Source organism: Schistocerca nitens, chromosome 5, assembly GCF_023898315.1.
Source record: "Schistocerca nitens isolate TAMUIC-IGC-003100 chromosome 5, iqSchNite1.1, whole genome shotgun sequence".
NCBI classification, from domain to species: Eukaryota; Metazoa; Arthropoda; class Insecta; order Orthoptera; family Acrididae; genus Schistocerca; species Schistocerca nitens.
In genome coordinates this window covers 296,811,427-296,833,515 of record NC_064618.1, presented here as the reverse complement: position 1 = coordinate 296,833,515, position 22,089 = coordinate 296,811,427, and the positions used below count along the sequence as shown (strand labels likewise).

The 22,089-nt window shown below is 43.6% G+C and overlaps 1 protein-coding gene across 1 annotated transcript in view; it reads right to left on the bottom strand.

Moving 5' to 3' along the window:
• Positions 1-1,400: 1,400 nt before the first annotated feature.
• The window catches only part of LOC126260414 (facilitated trehalose transporter Tret1-like), a 149,335-nt gene continuing 128,646 nt past the window's right edge, over positions 1,401-22,089 (bottom strand). The window contains exon 6 of the mRNA XM_049957743.1: positions 1,401-1,921. Coding sequence (XP_049813700.1) covers positions 1,616-1,921 — 306 coding nt within the window. The 3' untranslated portion in view covers positions 1,401-1,615. The remainder of the gene's footprint in view (positions 1,922-22,089) is intronic.

The window sequence follows — 22,089 nt, the reverse complement described above, 5'->3', positions numbered from 1 at the left end:
GGACTGAACACTACAATAAACACATAATATGGACTGCGAGTAAACCAAAGAAAGACGAAAGTAGTGAGGAGTAGCAGGAACGAAATTAGTGATAAACGTAACACCAAAATGAGGTAAAATGTAGTAGATGAAGTGAATGAGGACGTAGATATAAGAAGCAGACTACAAGCGGAAAAGGGAACATCATTTATCGAAATAGGGCTGCTAGTATCAAACATAGACATATAGATAGATATTTATAAGAAAGCACGTCTTGAGCGCAGCGTTCTATGAAAGTGAATCTTTGGCGGTGGAAATACAGAAAAATAAGAGAACTAACACGTTTGATATGTAGTGTTACAGGGAAATGTTGAAAATTAGGTGGACAGCTATGATAAGAAAGGAGGAGGTACTCAGATTCTCCACAGAATCGACGATAAAAATCATATGTGGAAAACGAGGCGGCGGCCGAACCTCGAATGGGATATCCCGGTCAATAAATGCCATACGATCATTTACGACTTAAAGAAGGGACAGGATGATAGTACACATGTTAACGCATTCACGGTACTAGCGATAGAGATTAGAATACATATGAAATACAGGGTGTTACAAAAAGGTACGGCCAAACTTTAAGGAAACGTTCCTCACACACAAAGAAAGAAAAGATGTTATGTGGACATGTCCGGAAACGCTTAATTTCCGTGTTAGAGCTCATTTTAGTTTCGTCAGTATGTACTGTACTTCCTCGATTCACCGCCATGATTTCATACGGGATACTCTACCTGTGCTGCTAGAACATGTGCCTTTACAAGTACGACACAACATGTAGTTCATGCACGATGGAGCTCCTGCACATTTCAGTCGAAGTGTTCGTACGCTTCTCAGCAACAGATTCGGTGACCGATGGATTGGTAGAGGCGGACCAATTCCATAGCCTCCACGCTCTCCTGACCTCAACCCTCTTGACTATCATTTATGGGGGCATCTGAAAGCTCTTGTCTACGCAACCCCGGTACCAAATATAGAGACTCTTCGTGTTCGTATTGTGGACGGCTGTGATGCAATACGCCATTCTCCAGGGCTGCATCAGCGCATCAGGGATTCCATGCGACGGAAGGTGGATGCATGTATCCTCGCTAACGGAGGACATTTTGAACATTTCCTGTAACAAAGTGTTTGAAGTCACGCTGGTACGTTCTGTTGCTGTGTGTTTCCATTCCATGATTAATGTGATTTGAAGAGAAGTAATAAAATGAGCTCTAACATGGAAAGTAAGCGTTTCCGGACACATGTCCACATAGCATATTTTCTTTCTTTGTGTGAGGAATGTTTCCTGAAAGTTTGGCCGTACCTTTTTGTAACACCCTGTATAATTCAAGACGTCTGGCAGAGATGCTACTCTGAGACAAAGAGAATAGCGATAGAGATAATACTGCGTCTGCCCCCCATCAAACCAGTCACATGGCTGACTACACAAGCAACAAACGTACTCTTTGCATCGATGCAGAGACATTAACAGATTTTTTTCTGTCTTTGGCTGAAATGTTAATTGGGTAATTTAAATTTCCAAATGAGTTTTAGTCCCACTCGGACGAATTTGAGTTCCTTATTTCAGCCAGAGTCAGAAAAATGGCTACTTTGTTTCTTCGTCTTCTTCGCCCTCGAAGTGCCGCGTGATTTCAACGAAGGTGCGGCCCCTGGTCTCAGGCAGGAAGAAGAATGTGAAGACGAGTCCGACGACGGCGCTGGCCATGAAGAGGAAGAAGACGGCGTAGACGCCCGTGGCGTCGCTGATCACCTGGAAGAGCTTGCTGAGCGCTGTGAAAAGGATGGACTGCACCACCGCCACGATCGATGTAGCCACGCCCTTCACGTCCGACGCGAACACCTCGCCCACGACGGCCCACGGCAGCGGGCCGATCCCCAGGATGTTGAACACCTGCGAAGGCGAAGCGACCCATCAGCCAGAGTCACAGTGGGACTGCAGAAAACTATGCAAGAGTGGGAAGGGGTGGGGGGCAATATTCTAAATTTGTCACTTTTTTACATAACTGATTCATTGAGTTTGGAAACATATCATTCAAAAGAACTAAATTTAACCGAAAACACAATAAATTGTTGTACGCGAGGCATCTACTCAACTTTTATGGCAGATTATTTTCATACCTAAACAGTAAGCCAATTTCAATAGTATAGGCAATGCACATCTTTCTGTTTTATTAAAACGAACATGAATACAATCCTCTTCATTCAGCGACATAAAACTGCATTCTATTTATGATTAAGACAAGGGTATACGACTAGTTATTCGCAAAAAAAAAAATATTTTATACTTTGTACTATCCCTGTCTGTACTATCCTCTTTTTTAAAGGGTAGCACAAGAAACAGGCCCCGAGCACAGACTGCTCGCCAATTACACACGAATCGTTGTCCGCCACTAGCAGATACAAAAACAAATAGATTTAATAATTACATAATGAAGAAATAATAAATAAGCTAATTCAGAAATGCTGTTATAAGGGTCGAGGGACATGAAAGGGAAGCAGTGGTTGGGAAGGGAGTGAGACAGGGTTGTAGCCTCTCCCCGATGTTGTTCAATCTGTATATTGAGCAAGCAGTAAAGGAAACGAAAGAAAAATTTGGAGTAGGTATTAAAATCCATGGAGAAAAAATAAAAACATTAAGGTTCGCCGATGACATTGTAATTCTGTCGGAGACAGCAAAGGATTTGGAAGAGCAGTTGAACGGAATGGACAGTGTCTTGAAAGGAGGATATAAGATGAACATCAACAAAAGCAAAACGAGGATAATGGAATGTATTCAAATTAAATCAGGTGATGCTGAGGGAATTAGATTAGGAAATGAGGCACTTAAAGTAGTAGTAAAGGAGTTTCCCTATGTGGGGAGCAAAATAACTGATGATGGTCGAAGTAGAGAGCATATAAAATGTAGACTGTCAATGGCAAGGAAAGCGTTTCTGAAGAAGAGAAATTTGTTAACATCGAGCATAGATTTAAGTGTCAGGAAGTCGTTTCTGAAAGTATTTGTATGGAGTGTGGCCTTGTATGGAAGTGAAACATGGACGATAAATAGTTTGGACAAGAAGAGAATAGAAGCTTTCGAAATGTGGTGCTACAGAAGAATGTTGAAGATTAGATGGGTAGAACACATAACTAATGAGGAAGTACTGAATAGGATTGGGGAGAAGAGGAGTTTGTGGCACAACTTGACTAGAAGAAGGGATCGGTTGGTAGGACATGTTCTGAGGCATCAAGGGATCGCCAATTTAGTATTGGAGGGCAGAGTGGAGGGTAAAAATCGTAGAGGGAGACCAAGAGTTGAATACACTAAACAGATTCAGAAGGATGTAGGCTGCAGTAGGTACTGGGAGATGAAGAAGCTTGCACAGGATAGAGTAGCATGGCGAGCTGCATCAAACCAGTCTCAGGACTGAAGACCACAACAACAACAACAACAATGCAGAAAATCTATATTTACTGAATTGATGACAACAGGCGGACGGCAATGTACGGTTTAGTATTCGGGGCCAGGTCGCTGAAATCGACACGCAAGTCGCTGAATTAGCGTCAATTTATGACTTGCAATACGGCGGCCGAACCCCGAATGGAATATCCCAGCCAATAAATGCCGTATGATCATTTCCTTTTTTTTTCAATACAGAAAGAGTAGCAAAAGTGTGGAATATCATGACAACTGAAGATTTTGGTGCATATCCAGCTGTAGCTTGAGCGAGATTGGCTCAAATGGCTCTGAGCACTATGGGACTCAACATCTTAGGTCATAAGTCCCCTAGAACTTAGAACTACTTAAACCTAACTAACCTAAGGACATCACACACACCCATGCCCGAGGCAGGATTCGAACCTGCGACCGTAGCAGTCCCGCGGTTCCGGACTGCAGCGCCAGAACCGCTAGACCACCGCGGCCGGCCTGAGCGAGATTCAGTACCTCTGAACACACAAAGGAAATGTGGATAAAAATGCATTCCAATTGTACCGTGCAAGCTTATCTCTCAACAGGCTTTGCCATATAAGCAGGTTTATAGGATTTGACAACGTGAACACTAGGTCTGAGCACTTGGAAAGTTACAAAGCTGTTGCAGTACGTGACGTATTTAAAACGCTAGATTCAGATTTTCGCAGAAACTGTGTTCCTTCTGATTGCCAAACTGTTGATGAACAACTTTTTTCATACAAAAGAAAGACAAGATTTGCTCAACACATGCCCTCAAGCAAGCCAAATATGGCTTGAAAGTTTGGTGGGTTTGTGATTCACGAAATTCTTATCCAATAATTGGCCAAATTTATACAGGTAAATCTGCTTCAAGAAGAGAAACTAATCAAGGAGAGACGGTAACAAAAGATTTATGTTAACATTTCAGAGGAACTGGTAGTAATATACTCACGAACTACTTTTTCACAGCCGGCTGAAGTGGCCGTGCGGTTAAAGGCGCTGCAGTCTGGAACCGCAAGACCGCTACGGTCGCAGGTTCGAATCCTGCCTCGGGCATGGATGTTTGTGATGTCCTTAGGTTAGTTAGGTTTAACTAGTTCTAAGTTCTAGGGGACTAATGACCTCAGCAGTTGAGTCCCATAGTGCTCAGAGCCATTTGAACCATTTGAACTTTTTCACAACTCCCCTACCATTAGCAAGGCTGTTGATGACTTGTGTTTTGTCCATAGTTGGTACTGTGAAAAGAAACAAGCCCTATATACAGCCAGAACTGCAACCTTCCTCTTCACTAGAAGAACTGTCGTCTATATTTGGATTCAGTGACGACAGCTTTTCTCTGTGTTCATATGTTCCAAAGAAGAAGAAAATTACATGATGCATTATGAGGCATCCACTTTTGGCCCTCTTCCAAAGCCAGATGTTATACATTATTATAACAGCACAAAAGGGGGCGTTGATAACATGGACAAGTTATGTTCTCATTACAGTGTAAAAATGAGGGCACAGAGATGGCCTCTAGTATTTTTTACAACATTCTGGACATTGCTTGTTTAGCGGTATACATTATTTACACAGAATACAATCCTCAAGCAGAAAATATGACTCTTAGATGCAGACTCTTTCTCTTGGATCTGGAAAAACATTTGGCAATGCCTTCCATTATCTCGAGATCATCAAATCCTAATTACTTGAGAAAATTTTCCCGTGAAGTTGGGTACTGATTGCATGATAGAAGGGCTTCTAATTCTGGTTCCTGAACAAGTTACGGCTCAGGCAAAACGAGATCTTTCTGCATGTAAGGTAACAGGGGATAATATGGAGCTCTTTCAAGTAGTTCATAATTTAAATTTAAAGCACAGCAACAGAGATAATATGCTGGGCAAAATAGACTGGAAAATACTTGTTTTGTGTTTTGATGGGCGTTGTATTTCCGTTACGTCGTGTTTTGGTTTTCTATTAATTGCAACGAATTATAAAAGTGTGGTGATAAATGTGTAAAATTATATAATGTATTTAGATTTAAGTATTTAAATATTATAAAATTCTGTAAACGAATTGTGGCCATGTTTAGGGATTATTTTGACTAGTGTGGTGTCATGTGACCCGACTCAGGACTGTGGATATGAGCGGGAAAACGGGGTCTTTGTGCGTTGCCCGCTGTGGCGGCAAGTTGGGGGCGGCAAAAGTGCCGCGATTGCAAGCATGGACGCCAGTGTATGCGAAGGAACAAAGTGAAAGTGTGTGGGTGTGAGACAAACAGTGTACGAATTACACCGATTATTATTTGTGAACTTAAAAATGCATGGCCACAAAGTTAAAGTGTTTCTTTTGAATAAATAAGTTTCAATCAGAACGTGTGCAGTTCAATTCACTGCTGTTCAAAAGCTAGCCAATATCTGACTCAATAATAGGGGCGCAAATGCAACCGTTTATTACCAACCCCCTTTGCACATGAGCCACGTGAAAAATAGGTAGTAGACGTGTCAGCGTTCAGTTGCAGTTGGAGGCTCGTCCGGGATAGGACTTTCGTTCCTAGTCCATAGTATTTCGGAATCGGATGTCCGTCTGATGTTAAGCTTTTGAACAGTCAGTGTGGGGGCTCTGAACTAAATCGGTGCATTAGCAGTACCGGAGTGTTTGTGCTGGACAAGATACGCGCTGCCCCGTGGTTACGCCGATATAAGGCCACCACGATTGTGAGGCAGTCATTTACACAGCCTGAACGTGTATAGTTCATTTCACTGCTGTTCAAAAGCTAGCCAATATATGACTCAATAGTAAGGGCGCAAATGCAACCGTTCGCTACCAACCCCCTTTGCAGATGAGCCACGTGAAAAATAGGTAGTGAACGAGCCCGAGTTCAGTTGCATGCACGTCTGAAAATCGTTGGTGACTGTTTTGTGCGCATATCTCAATGAAACAAAAGGAAGAGGAAACAACAAAATGTTTCAAGAAATATAAAAAGCCAATATATGATGAACATTGCAATACAACAGCGTGTGAACTTTGTGACTAAATAATAATTCCAAGTTCCTCTTTCCACTGTAAGGAGCAGCAAAATTTGGTAGCTATATAATATAATGTAATTCATTCTGTCACATATTATTAAAAAAATTGATACATTTTGCACTTGTATATGGCTGTATCTGTTGAATTATTACTCGGTTGTCTGATAAATAATAAAACTTTTAATATGTTATATAAAATAAAGTATTTTATTTGTGAACTTCACACTTCATCTAATGGAGATAGCCCGAATATGGATTAGAGAGAGCATTATGTTGTTTACCATTTAAATGCTCTTCATTGAGTGTATTTAAATTTTGCTAATATTATGACATTAGAAAGATTCAAATGAGGGATAACCTGAGGCTTGTGTACACTAGTTTCAATATACCTGAAAAATTGCCTGTTATTGTTGTAAAGGTTACTTGGTAACGCAATGTGGATACAACTAAGACAGTAAGAGATCCAGGCGTTCTTTTGGTTACGACAGTGCATTATTCCGTGAACTCAGGATTTTGTAAAGAAGAAAGTAAATACAGGAACACCGGTTCTAAACTTATACAAGAACGGTTGGGCGTGTTTTTTTGTTTAACAACTAGCATTGTTGTAGCCGTCACCAAGGGAATTAATCAAAATGTTAAAGGTAGGCCAGTATTTGGACGAGATTTCAATTTCGACTGACGTCAGAGGATAGGAAAAATTTATAAGTACTACTGAACAATATAATAACACTTTCGAGGTAGGTTTGTGACCATTACTTCAGTTTTTTGTTTATATCACCATGGTTCAAATGGCTCTGAGCACTATGGGACTTAACTTCTAAGGTCATCAGTCCCCTAGAACTTAGAACTACTTAAACCTAACTAACCTAAGGACATCACAAACATCCATGCCCGAGGCAGGATTCGAACCTGCGACCGTAGCGGTCGAGCGGTTCCAGACTGTAGCGCCTTTAACCGCTTGGCCACCACGGCCATATCACCATGTATTATTATCGGCAGTTCATGAAGTGTAAGGATAGTGTATGATGTATGAGTAGCACGAACCTGAACCACTGTTATTGCCCTCTTTGGGGGAACTATTATTTCACTGATACTCATTTTTCATACAATACGACAGCTACCATCCTTCCTCCACTTAAAGCGCTACACTAGCACATATGTGGACTCAATGCTGCCCATAAAAGTGGGAAATATTCGACGGAAAAATTTGCTAGGTGGAAGTAATAACATTGTCTAAGTCATTTCAAATACCTCACTGAAAACAAGCTTGAGAGAAGTTATGAGCAACGTTTTCATTCACATTCTACATATATTATAGAACATAGGCAAATAACGATAGATTGACAGTGAAAACTACGGAAACGAAATAAACAGAACAATTCAGAAAATGCTGTTGGGTAGCGACAAAAATAACCATCAAAGAGAACCGAGCGAGGTTGCGCAGTGGCTAGCACACTGGACTCGCATTCGGGAGGACGACGGTTCAATCCCTCGTCCGGCCATCCTAATTTAGGTTTTTCATGATTTCCTTAAATCGCTCCAGGCAAATGCCGGGATGGTTCCTTTGAAAAGGCACGGCCGACTTCCTTTCACGTCCTTCCCTAACCCGATGTGACCGATGAGCTCGCTGTCTGGTCTTCTCCCCCACTACAACCTAACGCAACCCAACCAGCAAAGGAGTGACATACTGACACTTCTCGAAGTGGGAAAAAGAGGAAGACAGCAACGTCAGTTCACTATCTTGCTCCTCATATCACAGTAGCAGGATACTGGCCTTGTGACACAGACCATTATCCTACTGGAAGATGCCATCACCGTTAGGGAAGACAGCAGGCATGAAGGGATGCAGATGGACCGCAGTAAAGTTCACGTAATCCATCATTCTCATCGTGCATTCGATTACTGCCATAGGTCCCATAGAAGCCCAGAAGAATTCCACCCATAGCATAATACAGCCCCCACTGACCTCCGTCCGTGGGACAGTGTACGACTCGAGCAACTGTTCTCCTGGGAAATAGCGTCTCTGACCACTAACATCGACCATGTGTAACAAGAAACGAGACTCATCCGGCCAGCCGACACGTTTATATTGATGCACGGTCCAATCTCAAAGACTCCGTGCCCACTGCAATCGTAAATGATGATCTCGTTGGGTCAATGCGTTAAAACACAGCTGAGCACCAGTTCAACAATGCGCGCTGAACAGTATGCTCCATAAAATAAACTCCTGCGCCAGCACTGTGCACTGTCGCTAGACTTTCCACAGATGCATACCTGTCCAACTCTACAGAGAGGAAATCCACCAACCTCCACGTTCTATATGGGGTGTGGACATTCAACACCTTGTCACGTACTCGTGGTTTCACCGTCTTTACCGAGCGAGGTGGCGCAGTGGTTAGCACACTGGACTCGCATTCGGGAGGACGAGGGTTCAATCCCGCGTCCGGCCATCCTGATTTAGGTTTTCCGTGATTTCCCTAGATCACTTCAGGCAAATGCCGGGATGGTTCCTTCGAAAGGGCACGGCCGATTTCCTTCCCCATCCTTCCCTAATCCGAGCTTGTGCTCCGTCTCTAATGACCTCGTTGTCGACGGGACATTAAACACTAATCTCCTCCTCCTCCTTCACCGTCCTTCAATCATCCTTCATCAGCGCCGGCTCTTGCACAATTTTACCAGTATGCTGCAATGTGGAGGCCTATAGCCTTTTCCCCTCTGTGGCGGAGCGGTTCTAGGCGCTTCAGTCCGGAACCACGCGGCTGCTACGGTCGCAGGTTCGAATCCTGCCTCGGGCATGGGCGTGTGTGATGTACTTAGGTTAGTTAGGTTTAAGTAGTTCTAAGTCTAGGAGACTGATGACCTCACATGTTAAGTCCCATAGTGCTTAGAGCCATTTGAACCATTTTAAAGCCTTTTCGCTTATAAGGCTAGTAATCGTAATTAAATTGAATACATTAACTTCAGATAAACTGAACTGTTTAAAAATATTTAAATTTTATAACTAATCGTTTAGGATTGAGAGGGGTTCACTGAGGTGACAAAAGTCCTTGTATACCTCCTGATATCGGATCACATATCCTTTTCCCACTGTAGTGCAGCAACTCCACGTGGCAATGCCTCAACAAGTCGTTTGAAGTTCCGGCAGAAATACTGAACCATCCTGCCTTTATATCCCTCCACAATTGAGAAAGTGTTGACGGTGCATGATTTTGTGCACGAACTAACCTCTCGGTTATGTCCCATAAACGTTCGGTGGGATTAATGGCGGACGATATTGGTGGCCAAATCATTCGCTCGAATAGTCCAGTAGTCTTCAGGCAAACGGAAAACAATTTTGGCCCGGAGACAAGTCGCATCGTTGTTTGTGCTCATGAAGTCCACGGGTGACGGAAAATGTCCTCCAGAGTGCAGAATATAACCATTTCCAGTCAATTATCGGTTCAGTTGGACCAGAGGATCCATTCCACTCCATGTAAACACAGGCCACACCATTATGGGGCCACCACCAGCTTGCACAGTGCCTTGTTGACGGCTTGGGCCCATGGCTTCGTGGGACTCCGCCACACTCGAACCCTAACATCAGCTCTTACCACCTGAAATCGGGACTCACCTGGGTCGTCTAAGGCCCAAGCGATATGGTCACGAACGCAAGAGAGACGCTGCCGGCGATGTCGTGCTGTTAGCAAAGGCACTCACGCCGGTCGTCTACTGCCATAGCCGATTAACGCCAAATTTCGTCGCACTGTCCTAACAGATACGTTCGTCGTTTGTCGCACATTGATTTTTGCTGTTATTCATGCAAGTGTTGCTTGTCTGTTAACCCTGAGAACTCTACTCAAATGCCGCTGCTCTCGGTGAAGGCTAAGGATGGTCTTGACATTTGTCGAGAAAATTTGGCCTTTAGGATAATCGCAGTTAATCTTAAACTATATGAAGGGTTGACGACATACAGCGATTTAATCCGCTCCGCCATCTTAATCATTCTACGAGCTGATAGTGGGTAACCTACCAGGGGCTTTCAATAAGTAACGCAACAATTTTTTTTTCTTTTTGCCTCAGACCGTTTCGGTTGAAAACTCCGAAATTTGTTGTGGGACATCATGGAATATTCCCGCTTCAGACCTTACAGTGTTATGAAGTTCCGATAGGTGACGATTGCTATACATAGCCTTAAAAATATCTGCAACGCATATGCGTTCCATGCAGAGAGGTGCCATTGAGTTTTGTTAGGTACAAAACCAGAGCGACGCAGATATTCATAGTCGCTTGCAGAAGGTCTACGGAGATCTGACGGTGAACGAAAGCATGATGAGTCGTTGGGCGACGCGTCTGTCATCATCGCAGAAAGTGGCACAAACCTGTCCGAGCTCTCAGGTGACGGCCGGTCGCACACAGCTGCGACTCCTGCAACGGACACTCTCATTCCAGGTGATCGAAGATCACAACCAAACATTCATTGCACACCTGGACATCTCGGTGGGTACTGCTGACATTCTTGTCCACCAGTTGGAGTGTGCCTGCTGAGTTCCTCGCCCCCTATCAAATGACCATAAACAGCAACCAAGGACCATTTGTACAGAATTGCTTGCGCATTGTGAGGCTGATCGTGACAATTTTTGTCGATCATCGTCACACACGATGAAGCATGGGCTCATCACTTCGAACCAGAGACAAACTGCAATCCATGAGGTGGCGCCACACCACCTTCCTCCGAAGAAAAAGTTCAAAGCCGCGCCCTCAGCCGGTTAAGTCATAGTGACAATCTTATGGGACTCTGAAGGGTTTAGTGTGTTTGATGTCCTTCCTCGTGGTGCAACGATCAATATGCCTTACACGGTGGAATGTCAGCGTCTCTAAAATCGAATTTCTATTCATTTTGGTTCACAAATGCTGTCTCTTTGTTTGACAACTTGACGTTTACTAAGGCAATATACTACAGCGTCATCATTGTGGAGAAAACAAGCTACTGCTCCATACGTGTTACTCTGGCAGTTGCATTTCGTGTATCATGGAAAGCAATTACGGACACAACAACACTGTCATTGCATGCTGTAAACATAAGAAAGCATATTGTGAACTCATGATTCGCAGTACACGTTGGTATACGCCGACGACAGGGCACAAGTCCGTCGGGGATCCTATGAGACGATACAAATCGCCGTTTAAGCTGTGGGGGTGAGCTGTGGTAGTGGAGGTATTCGTAGACAGGAGGCGTTTAGATTGAATGAAATGGTGTCCCAGTTACGTTCAACAGAGTCTCTCGCCACTGAACCAGAAACGAGGCAACTGATCAGTGTAGTGCACCCATTTACGTAGCGTGCACTAGCTTGTAGGAGAGCTCCACCTTAAACAAGCCAATGCACTACCTCATCGTTCCCGAATTGTCAAAATGCTTTTCGGAATATTCCAGAAAAATGACGGACCGATCAGCGAATATATAGTAAGCGATAAACGCTTTTTCTCTCATCAGTTAGTGGGGATTGTCAGCGAGCAAAAGTTTCGTAAAGGTTTGACATTACGTATAAAGTTTGTTGGCGATCACTTTCTCATATTCAAATACTGGATGAATATAATGTGGTTACTTGCGCGTCGTGAGTCATACTGTCTCAAGTGCTATACATAGTTTATAACTACACTACTGGCCATTAAAATTGCTACACCACGAAGATGACGTGCTAACCGACAGGAAGAAGATGCTGTGATATGCAAATGATTAGCTTTTTAGAGCATTCACACAAGGTTGGCAGCGGTGGCGACACCTACAACGTGCTGACATGAAGAAAGTTTCCAACCGATTTCTCATACACAAACAGCAGTTGACCGGCGTTGCCTGGTGAAACGTTGTTGTGATGCCTCGTGTAAGGAGGAGAAATGCGTACCATCACGTTTTCGACTTTGATAAAAGTCGGATTGTAGCCTATCACGATTGCGGTTTATCGTATCGCGACATTGCTGCTCGCGTTCGTCGAGATCCAATGACTGTTAGCAGAATGTGGAATCGGTGGGTTCAGGAGGGTAATACGGAACGCCGTGCTGGATCCCAACGGCCTCCGAGATGAGCAATTTTAATGGCCAGTAGTATAAAATGCAATTACTGGCGTTACACGTATGGAGCAATAGCTTGCGTTCTGCATAGTGATGACACTGTAGTGTAATGCCTTTGTAAATGTGAAGTTGTCAAAACAACAAAACAGCATTTGTGAACCAAAAGGAATAGAAAATACAAATTTAGAGATGCTAACATTCCATCGTGTAAGGCATATTGATCGTTGCACCATGAGGAAGGATATCCAGCACAAGAAACCCTTCAGAGTTCCGGAAGACTGTCACTATGACTCAACCGGTAGAGGGCACGGCTTTGAACTTTTCCTTCGGAGGTAGGTGGTGTGGCGTCACCTCATGCATTACCCTTTTGTCTCTGTTTCGAAGTGATGAGCCCATGCTTCATCGTGTGTGACGATGTTCGACAAGAACTTGTCAGGATGAGCCTCATAATGCGCAAGCAATTCTGCATAAATGGTACTTGGTTGCTGTTTATGGTCTTTTGACAGGCGACGAGGAACTCAGCGGTCGCACACCTTTGAGTATTACAACTGGTGGACAAGAATGTCAGCACTACCAACCGAGATGTCCAGGTGTGCAACGAAGTGTTTGGTTGTGTTCCGTCGATCAGCTCGAATGAGAGTGTTCGCATATTCCATCATTGCAGGAGTCACAGCTGTGTGCGACCGGCCGGCACCTGGGAGATGGGACAGGTTTGCGCCACTTTGCTTCGATGATGACAGACGCCTCGCCCGACGACTCATCATGCTTTTGTTCACCGTCAGATCTCCGTAGACCTTCTGCAAGCGACTATGAATATCTGCGTCGCTCTGGTTTTCTACATAACGAAACTCAATGGCGTCTCTCTGCATGGAACGCATCCGCGTTACAGATATTTTTAAGGCTATGTATAGCGTCGTCACTATCGGAACTTCATGAAACTGTAAGGGCTGAAGCGGGAATGTTCCATGATGTCCCACAACAAATTTTGCAGTTTTCAACCGAAACGGTCTGAGGAAAAAAAATTTGTTGCGTTACTTATTGAAAGCCCCTGATAGGTTGCCCACTATCAGCTCGTAGAATGGTTAAGATGGTGTAGCGGATTTGACCACTGTATGTCATCAAACCTTCATATAGTTTATTATTAACTTCGATTTTCCTAAAGGCCAAATTTTGTTGACAAATTTCAAGACAATCTTAGCCTCGAAGATTTTCTCGACCCTATTCCTTGCAAAACATTCTATCCATCCTGAGGCAACGTCAACTTTCTGTAGTAATTCAAATTACCTAGAATCCTTCTCATCTGCAGCCAGTGCTCGAGCCATGACGTGAACGACTTCTGCTCCCTTCTATGGCTTCTCTACGACATGCAAAGTTCTTAGTAGATTAAAATTGAGCGCCTGAGCAAGACTAGGAACCTAAACCTTGTCCATCGCGGACTATGCTCTTACCTATTACGCTGCCCAGGTACGTCTCACAACTCGACACACAGCTTTAATTCTGCCTATACCTCCCTCATGCTTTCCACACCTCACAGCCGGCCGGCGTGTCCGAGCGGTTCTAGGCGCTACAGTCTGGAACCGCGCGACCCCTACGGTCGCAGTTTCGAATATCCTGCCTCGGACATGGATGTGTGTGATGTCCTTAGGTTAGTTAGGCTTAAGAAGTTCTAAGTTCTATGGGACTGATGACCTTAGAAGTTGAGTTCCATAGTGCTCAGAGCCATTTGAACCACACCTCACGCAATCTTTCCTGCATACCTTACAAGTCTAGTTCTCCCAGAAAAGAGGATATCACGAAAAAATGCCGGTCTGCGGCATAATTTTAGTCTTCCTGGTACTTTGGACGCAGCGCATCGTCCGCTCCAGAGTAAAAAATTGTCTCGAAACAATAGACTGGCCTACTGGTTAAAAAATGCGGCCCGCGGCTTCAAGCTGCCCGGCCGGTTCCTGGCCGCATTTTGTAATAATATGCACCTAGCATCCAACAGCCTAATTTAAATAGGTCAGCGAACTTTAAGGACTTCGTAAGAGTGAGCTTTCCATCTTCAATAACAAACAAATATACTTATAGAGTCATTAATATTTTAAGATGTCTTTAATTTTAATTGGCGTTGGTGAATTCGTATGCGACATAAGATGACCAGTTAGGCCCACTTCAGCGTGCGCGCCTTGTACCGATGAGGTGTGAGGATAATGGTTCAAATGGCTCTGAGCACTATGTGGACTTAACATCTGAGGTCATCAGTCCCCTAGAACTTAGAACTACTTAAACCTAACTAACCTAAGGACAGCTCACACATCCATGCCCGAGCCAGGATTCGAACCTGCGACCGTAGCGGTCGCGCGGTTCCAGATTGAAGAGCCTAGAACCACTCGGCCACACCGGCTGGCAAGGGTCAACACGTCAGTACTTGCTGAATTTGCGAAATTCTTTCTGTTGAATATATCATCCAATTTTTCTGAAATTCAGGTCATTTGTTTGTTTGTACCCATACATCACATCCACCGATTTACGTCGCATTCCGATAATTTCTTCGTGGCGCGTCTTCTTCTCTTTTTTTTTTTTTTTTTTTTTTTTTTGTCTTAGTATGTGGTTAACCGCACACAGCGTGTGGGAAATAGTCATGAGGCTACACTTAACAATATGTTATCAAAAGTACGCCTCTGTACTGAGATACACTATGTGATCAAAAGTATCTGGAAACCCCCAAAACCATAAATTTTTCATATTAGGTGCATTGTGCTGCCACCTACTGCCAGGCACTCCACATGGCGACCTCAGTAGTCATTAGACATCGTGTGAGAGCAGAATGGGGTGCTCCATGAAACTCACGGGCTTCGAACGTGGTCAGGTGATTTGGTGTCACTTGTGTCATACGTCTGTACGCGAGACTTCCACGCTCCTAAACATCCCTAGGTCTATTGTTTCCGATGTGATAGTGAAGTGGAAACGTGAAGGGACACGTACAGCACAAAAGCGTACAGGCTGATCTTGTATGTTGACTGACAAAGACATTTGAAGAGGGTCGTAATGTGTAATAGGCAGACATCTATCCAGACCATCACACAGGAATTCCAAACTGCATTAGGATCCACTGCAAGTACTATGAAACTTTGGCGGGAGGTGAGAAAACTTGGATTTCTTGGCTGCTCATAAGCCACACATCATGTCGATAAATTCAAAACGATGCCTCGCTTGGTGTAAGGAGCGTAAACATTGGACGATTGAACAGTGGTAAAACGTTGTGTGGAGTGACGAATCACGGTACACAATGTGGCTATCCGATGGCAGGGTGTGGGTATGGCGAATGCCCGGTGAATGTCATCTGCCAGAGTATGTAGTGCCAACAGTAAAATTTGGAGGCGATGGTGTTATGACCCGATCGTGTTTTCATGGAGGGTGCTCGTAGCCCTTCTTGTTTTTCGTGGCACTATCACAGCACACGCTACACCGATGTTTTAAGCACCTTCTTGCTTCCCACTGTTGAAGAGCAATTCGGGGATGCCGATTGCATCTTCCAACACGATCGAGCAACTGTTCATAAAGCACGGCCTGTGGTGGAGTGGTTACAAGACAATAACATCCCTGCAATGGACTGGCCTGCACAGAGTTCTGACCTGAATGCTATAGAAAACCCTTGGTATGTTTTGGAACGCTGACTTCGTACCAGGAATCACTGACCGACATCGAGATCTCTCCTCAGTGCAGTACTCTGTGAAGAATGGGCTGCCATTCCCCAAGAAACCTTCCAGCACCCGACTGAATGTATGTCTGCGAAAGTGGAAGCTGTCATCAAGGCTAAAGGTGGGCCAACACCATATTGAATTTCAGCATTACCGATGGAGGGCGCCACGAACTTGTAAATCATTTTCATTCATACGTCCGGGTACTTTTGATTACATAATGTGTGTCCTCATCATAAGGTACCTCCTTTGCAGTGCCATAAGGGTGAGCAAATTAAAACGGCGCAGCCCATTGTTTAAATGGAGTGTTTTTTGAGTGGATTAGCACTGTAAGAGTCCATGTTAGGATGTTGGAAGTATATGGCAACGATACACGACCATATGACGCAGTGGTTAGGTGGCGAAGATGCTTCCATTATGCTCAAACAAGACTGTTGAAGAAGGAAATAGCAGACTACCTGTCTGTGAAGAGGCAGTACTCGCAAGGGAGACTGAGGCCCTAGTGCTCCAAGACCTGCGCATCACAATTGAGGCGATAGTGGTAAACTGAAAATCGCTATTTTGATTTAAATAGAACTACAGACCACCATATTTTGAAGATGATCGAAGTACCTGATTGTTGGTTTCCGCAACTGCCTACACTATCATAGGGAACGTTTGGTGACCTGCAGTCCTCATTCACATACATACTTAAATGTGGCAGGAAACCTCATCACGTGACGCAACGTCTGCGCTCCTAGCGAGTAAACTCAAAACTGTACTTTCTGTAGCATTTAATGTTTATGGGGTAATGCAATGATGTGAAAGGCACCCCTTTCCCGACACTACTCATCAACAAATTATGCGAAAAAACATGCGTTTTTGCGAGTATATTCATTTAATATTAACCCCATCAGTACTGGGGCAAGGGGGACACCACCCCAAAGTACCATTCTCCAAAATAGCGGCAATGATTTATACAAGATGGCAGCAATGACGTTATCCAAAATGGCGACGGTGACATCATCCAAGATGGCGGTTTTGGATGGGAAGTTTGAATTTTCCTCCCCTTCCCACAGAAAAATGGCGGGAACTTCAAATTCCAACAGGATAATGCATCACACCATGGTTATCTCAACTAACCTAAGAAAATCGCGGGAAGATAGGTCACTTGGGCTACCTCCACTAACCTAAGTCATCCGACCGCCACCTCTTCCTAGGAACTTGCACTAAGTGTGAATTTTGGTAGCAAAGAAAGGTCAATTCGAGTATCTCTACTAAGCTAAGAAAATGGCGTGAGAGAAAGGACACTTGGACTACCTGCACTAACCTAAGTCACCTAACCACCATCTCTTCCTAGGGATTGGTAGGAAAAGGACGCAGCTGCACTGGGCTGCTGGAGAGAGGAAGGAGTGTATTTATTTTGAAACAATTTATTTAGGGATGGAGTATATTTGTCACAGTGATAGAGAACACACGCTCTGACATGCCACACAGCATGCAGACCTGAAAACCAGTCCTAATTAACTCATGTATAATGCTCCACACATGTGCTTGCTAATTGTAAACTGTCAAAATAACGCATTGCACAGCTTACAGAAATGCAAACCACTCGTTAATAATGCAATACATTTACGTCTAGTGAGCCAAACAACTCTTAAGTTGTCAAAATAATAATCCATCTAAAAGACTCTGTAAACATGCTTGCTAATCATCAACTGTCTAAATCATGCACCAGTTTTTATGGAATCAATTGGAGACAGCACCACCATCCAGAGTGTTCACCACGAGGTCTGCAATCCAACTGAGCTAGTACACAGTACCACTACCAGAGGGTACTGTTGTAGGTTCCATGATGTAATCCAAGATGGGAGCCATGATGTCAACTGATGACACAATACTGTTACCCAAGATAGTGGCAAACAGTGTGTTCACCTCAAGGTCTGGACCTAGTACACAATACCTTCACCAGAGAGTGCTGCTGTCTGTTTTGTGACATAATCCAAGATGGTGGGGAGAAATGGTGGGTGGACATAATGGCTGTGCTAGACATACGTTTTTATTTGGCATGCAATGTCTTCAGCACGAGATCTAGACTCCAACTGCCTAGCACACAATACTGCCACCAGAAGGTGCTGCCATCCATCCTATGACATAATCCAAGACGGTGGTCTGTGGAGGGGGAAAATGGCGCGAAAATTACTCAGCATGTGCTGGGCTGCTGGAGACAGTAAGAAAGGAGTGTATTTATTTTGGAACATTTTATTTGGGGAAAGATTATATACATATATCACACTGACACAAAACACATGCTTGGGGTCACAATATACAGCCCACATACCTGTAAACTACTCTTAAATAACGCTCTGCAGACACGCAAATTCCTACTAAATTACCGAAATAATTTCAATACAGACATGCAAACTGCTCCTAAATAATGCAGTACACAGATGTGCAGACACGAAATCCTAAACTGTACAAATAATGCATAGCACAGCCTACAAGCCCACTCACTAAATAATGCAACAGACATGCAAGCACCCTCCGCCACCCCCTGTCCACTGGAATGCACAGGCGGTTAGTGGCAGTCCCTGTGAAGTGACGTGGCCATCAGCTGTCAAACCACGCACATGCATGCATGAAGTAGCGACATCGCTTTTCTACTTGACACCTGAGAAATTCCTCATGGAATACATGTTCACCTAGACACCATTGCTGACGTGATCAGACGGGAGCGAAGACTTATTTACAGAGCACAGTCAATGCAGGGGCATGCACCGGCACAGGCGCGAGACGCCGCCAGATGCAGGTGATCCTTCCCTCTATTTTCGGGTATCAGTCAGTGTTTACTGACGTCACAGAAATCCAAGGTGCGCTCATGCTCCTCTCATATATGTGACACCTCTGGGCAGCAGGTGTCTTTACCACTGATGACAGAGTAGCACAAGCTGCTTTCTCCATAGCCATTCTAACGGACCATTCGTGACATGTGGCTGATGCATCGCCACGTGTAACTACAAGCACCTCTAGCAGCATTCTCAATGTTATAATGAAGCCACATGGCTATCTAAAATAACAACAGAGTAGAACTCAAGTAAATTGCATAGTATCCCAGAAATACTTAACATCATATTTTGTAGCAGTTTTCGTGATGTCTCAACTGGAATGCATAGAAATTCTTGCCCTATCAGAATCTGTTTACGAAAATAGCATATAATAACACTCATCCATCACATGTTACCTTTCATGCTCTCAACATACACAAATGTTCTCACATCTATGTAGAGACACTTGTATCCCAGAACAAAGAATGTCATGTGAATGAATCGAGCATTAAGATTGGCTCTTATCGAACTTACCCTCTGAATTACTGATGCTGCCCATGTGGAACCACCATCTACCTTTTTCTTCCCTTCTGCAGATGAGACTTTTTGCGGTAAAATTATTTTGCACAGTTCACTAAATTGCATTGACAGTTAAACCCACAAAGTTGTCTACAGACCATCAAATACATATGACACTCACAAGAATATTGGAGGCAAGGAACATACGAAAAGAGCATATAACTACAAATAAATATTACGATTACTACTACAGTCTGACGCCAATGGATGTACAGGTAATGTCTCCTCATGGTAGCCGTGCTTCTGGAACGAATGTCAGTATCTATAGCGCACATTATTTTCCATGTAAAATATCTCTCTCGTACCCTCTCGGTTACTGATATGCTGAATCTCTATATCCTTCACGATTGGACACACAGTCATCTTCTCCAGTCATACCACAACATAAGCCACAGTACCTTTACAATGCAATATATACACATTTTACACAACATAAGCCATAGTAACTTAACAATGCAATATATACACATTTTACACAAGCAGTACAGTTATCTTTTATATCTGTACATCACCCGAAAAATTTATGGTATGCCCACACATACACCAGCTATATGTCACAATTCTCCTCAGTCCTAGGGAAGCACCGTCTGCCTTTTCTTTCTTTCTACAGACGTGCCTTTAAGCGGCTAAAAACTACTTTACACTGATCGCCATATTGCACTGGCAACTAAACCTTGCAAAGTGCCATACATATCGTCAAATACGGAAAGTCTCTTACTCAATTGCACTGCTCTCCCACTGAGGACAGGAGCTTGAATATTACAGCGTGAAACCGATCTCCAACCCAAAAATATATCACCGTGTACTGTCTGTGTAGTAAACATACAATTCATATCCTCTGCCATACAAAATTATCCCTTTCACATCAGAAAGACGTCAGTGGATCGAAGTTACTCTCAGAACTGTTGTGCAAAGACTGGCTCGTCCGCCCCCCCCCCCCCCCCCTTGGTACAAATGCGTTACTGTTTCTGGTCCGGACCTGCCTGCATCCTCGTGTTTCTACATCTATCTCTAGACTCTAGGATTAAAAGAACATATCTAGTTTCGCACTGTTCGCACACAGTAGTGTCCTACCGATCGCTCACGCAACATAATTCCAAAGATACAGAGTGGGAATTATTTCTATAAAAACACGAAACTTTAGCCACTGACTTACTAGATACTTGTCACGTCTGTGAAGACATTTATTCGGAGACTCGAAACAAATGATATTTACACTCTCAAATACCGATGTCGGTGATGTAACAGATTCGAAATCATCTCTACAATTCACAAGGTCAACTAAGTTGTTTTTCATGTCTAGAGAACCGGCAAACGTTGTCTTCTACATGCTAGATGCACAACCCACAATCGATCTTTTCTCAACTAAATAAAGGCGCGAAATGAGCTGAAGCAGTCAACCGAACAATTTACATGGGAGGGAATAATGGTCCAGTGCAAACGTACTTCCGTATTCATTCTCAAATTTCCACGCAATCACGAAAGCTATGCAACACATACTAAGCATTATTCCTACAATCCAACAGGCATCTCCAGTCTTACAGCTCCTACCTTTAATGGGAAACGTGAATCAATCCTGCACAAGTCAACGGCGCTGCAGGCCAAGCATGCACAGATAGAATGTTTATCCTAAGAAATCGATCACATATATATTTTAGCTCTGGACTTACAACTAAATGTTACGATCGCAGTCTCAGTTGAACGACATTCGACAATGAGCGAATGATGGGAAATACACTCTGTTGACGAGTGTGGCTCGGGAAATAGAAATGTCAATACCATTCTTATGACTTGACATACTCTTCCCATGTTATCACAGTCCCCCATGTCAAATCCATACCTTCCTTATGACTGGACATAGTCGTTTCCTTTGCATATGTCGGAACACAAACACATACTTTATAAGCCTGATCCTCAAGGTAAACCTATCATGCACCCCCTACTAGTAAGTATAATACTTCGTCAATAACTGATCACAGACGATATGAAATAATGGCATTTGATGGGTCCAATTTAAGTTGGAACTGAGCAGAAGCTGGAGAAAGGCATATCCACCACCTTCTGCAACCCATGTAGAAAACGAACGACCTGTGTTAGTGCAACAAGAGCGTGTTTTGACCATTAGGCGGAAATGCGTGCAATGTGGTACGTCTCCAAACTAGATACAGATACTACAGTCCGATGCAGATCACCGACTATTCAAATCAGTCAGCCCAACATGCTATCATCGTTATTCTTTACCCATCCACAAAAGTCATTCCCCAATCAAAAAAGCGTTGTCAGTCAGTCATTATGTGGTAACCAACAGCGCACCAATCCATGGATGTGATAGAAAAGACACCGCCGATGTACTATAATAATAAGCAACACAGTTCACAGCATGAACAATGTTAGCAATTTTACAGTAACTTCAACACTGGCCAATGATGTGACAGCATGTTTCCCCAGTTTCAGTGTCATAACTAAACCTCCCATTCTCTACATTGCGAGTATAATTGCGAATGTAGATAGAT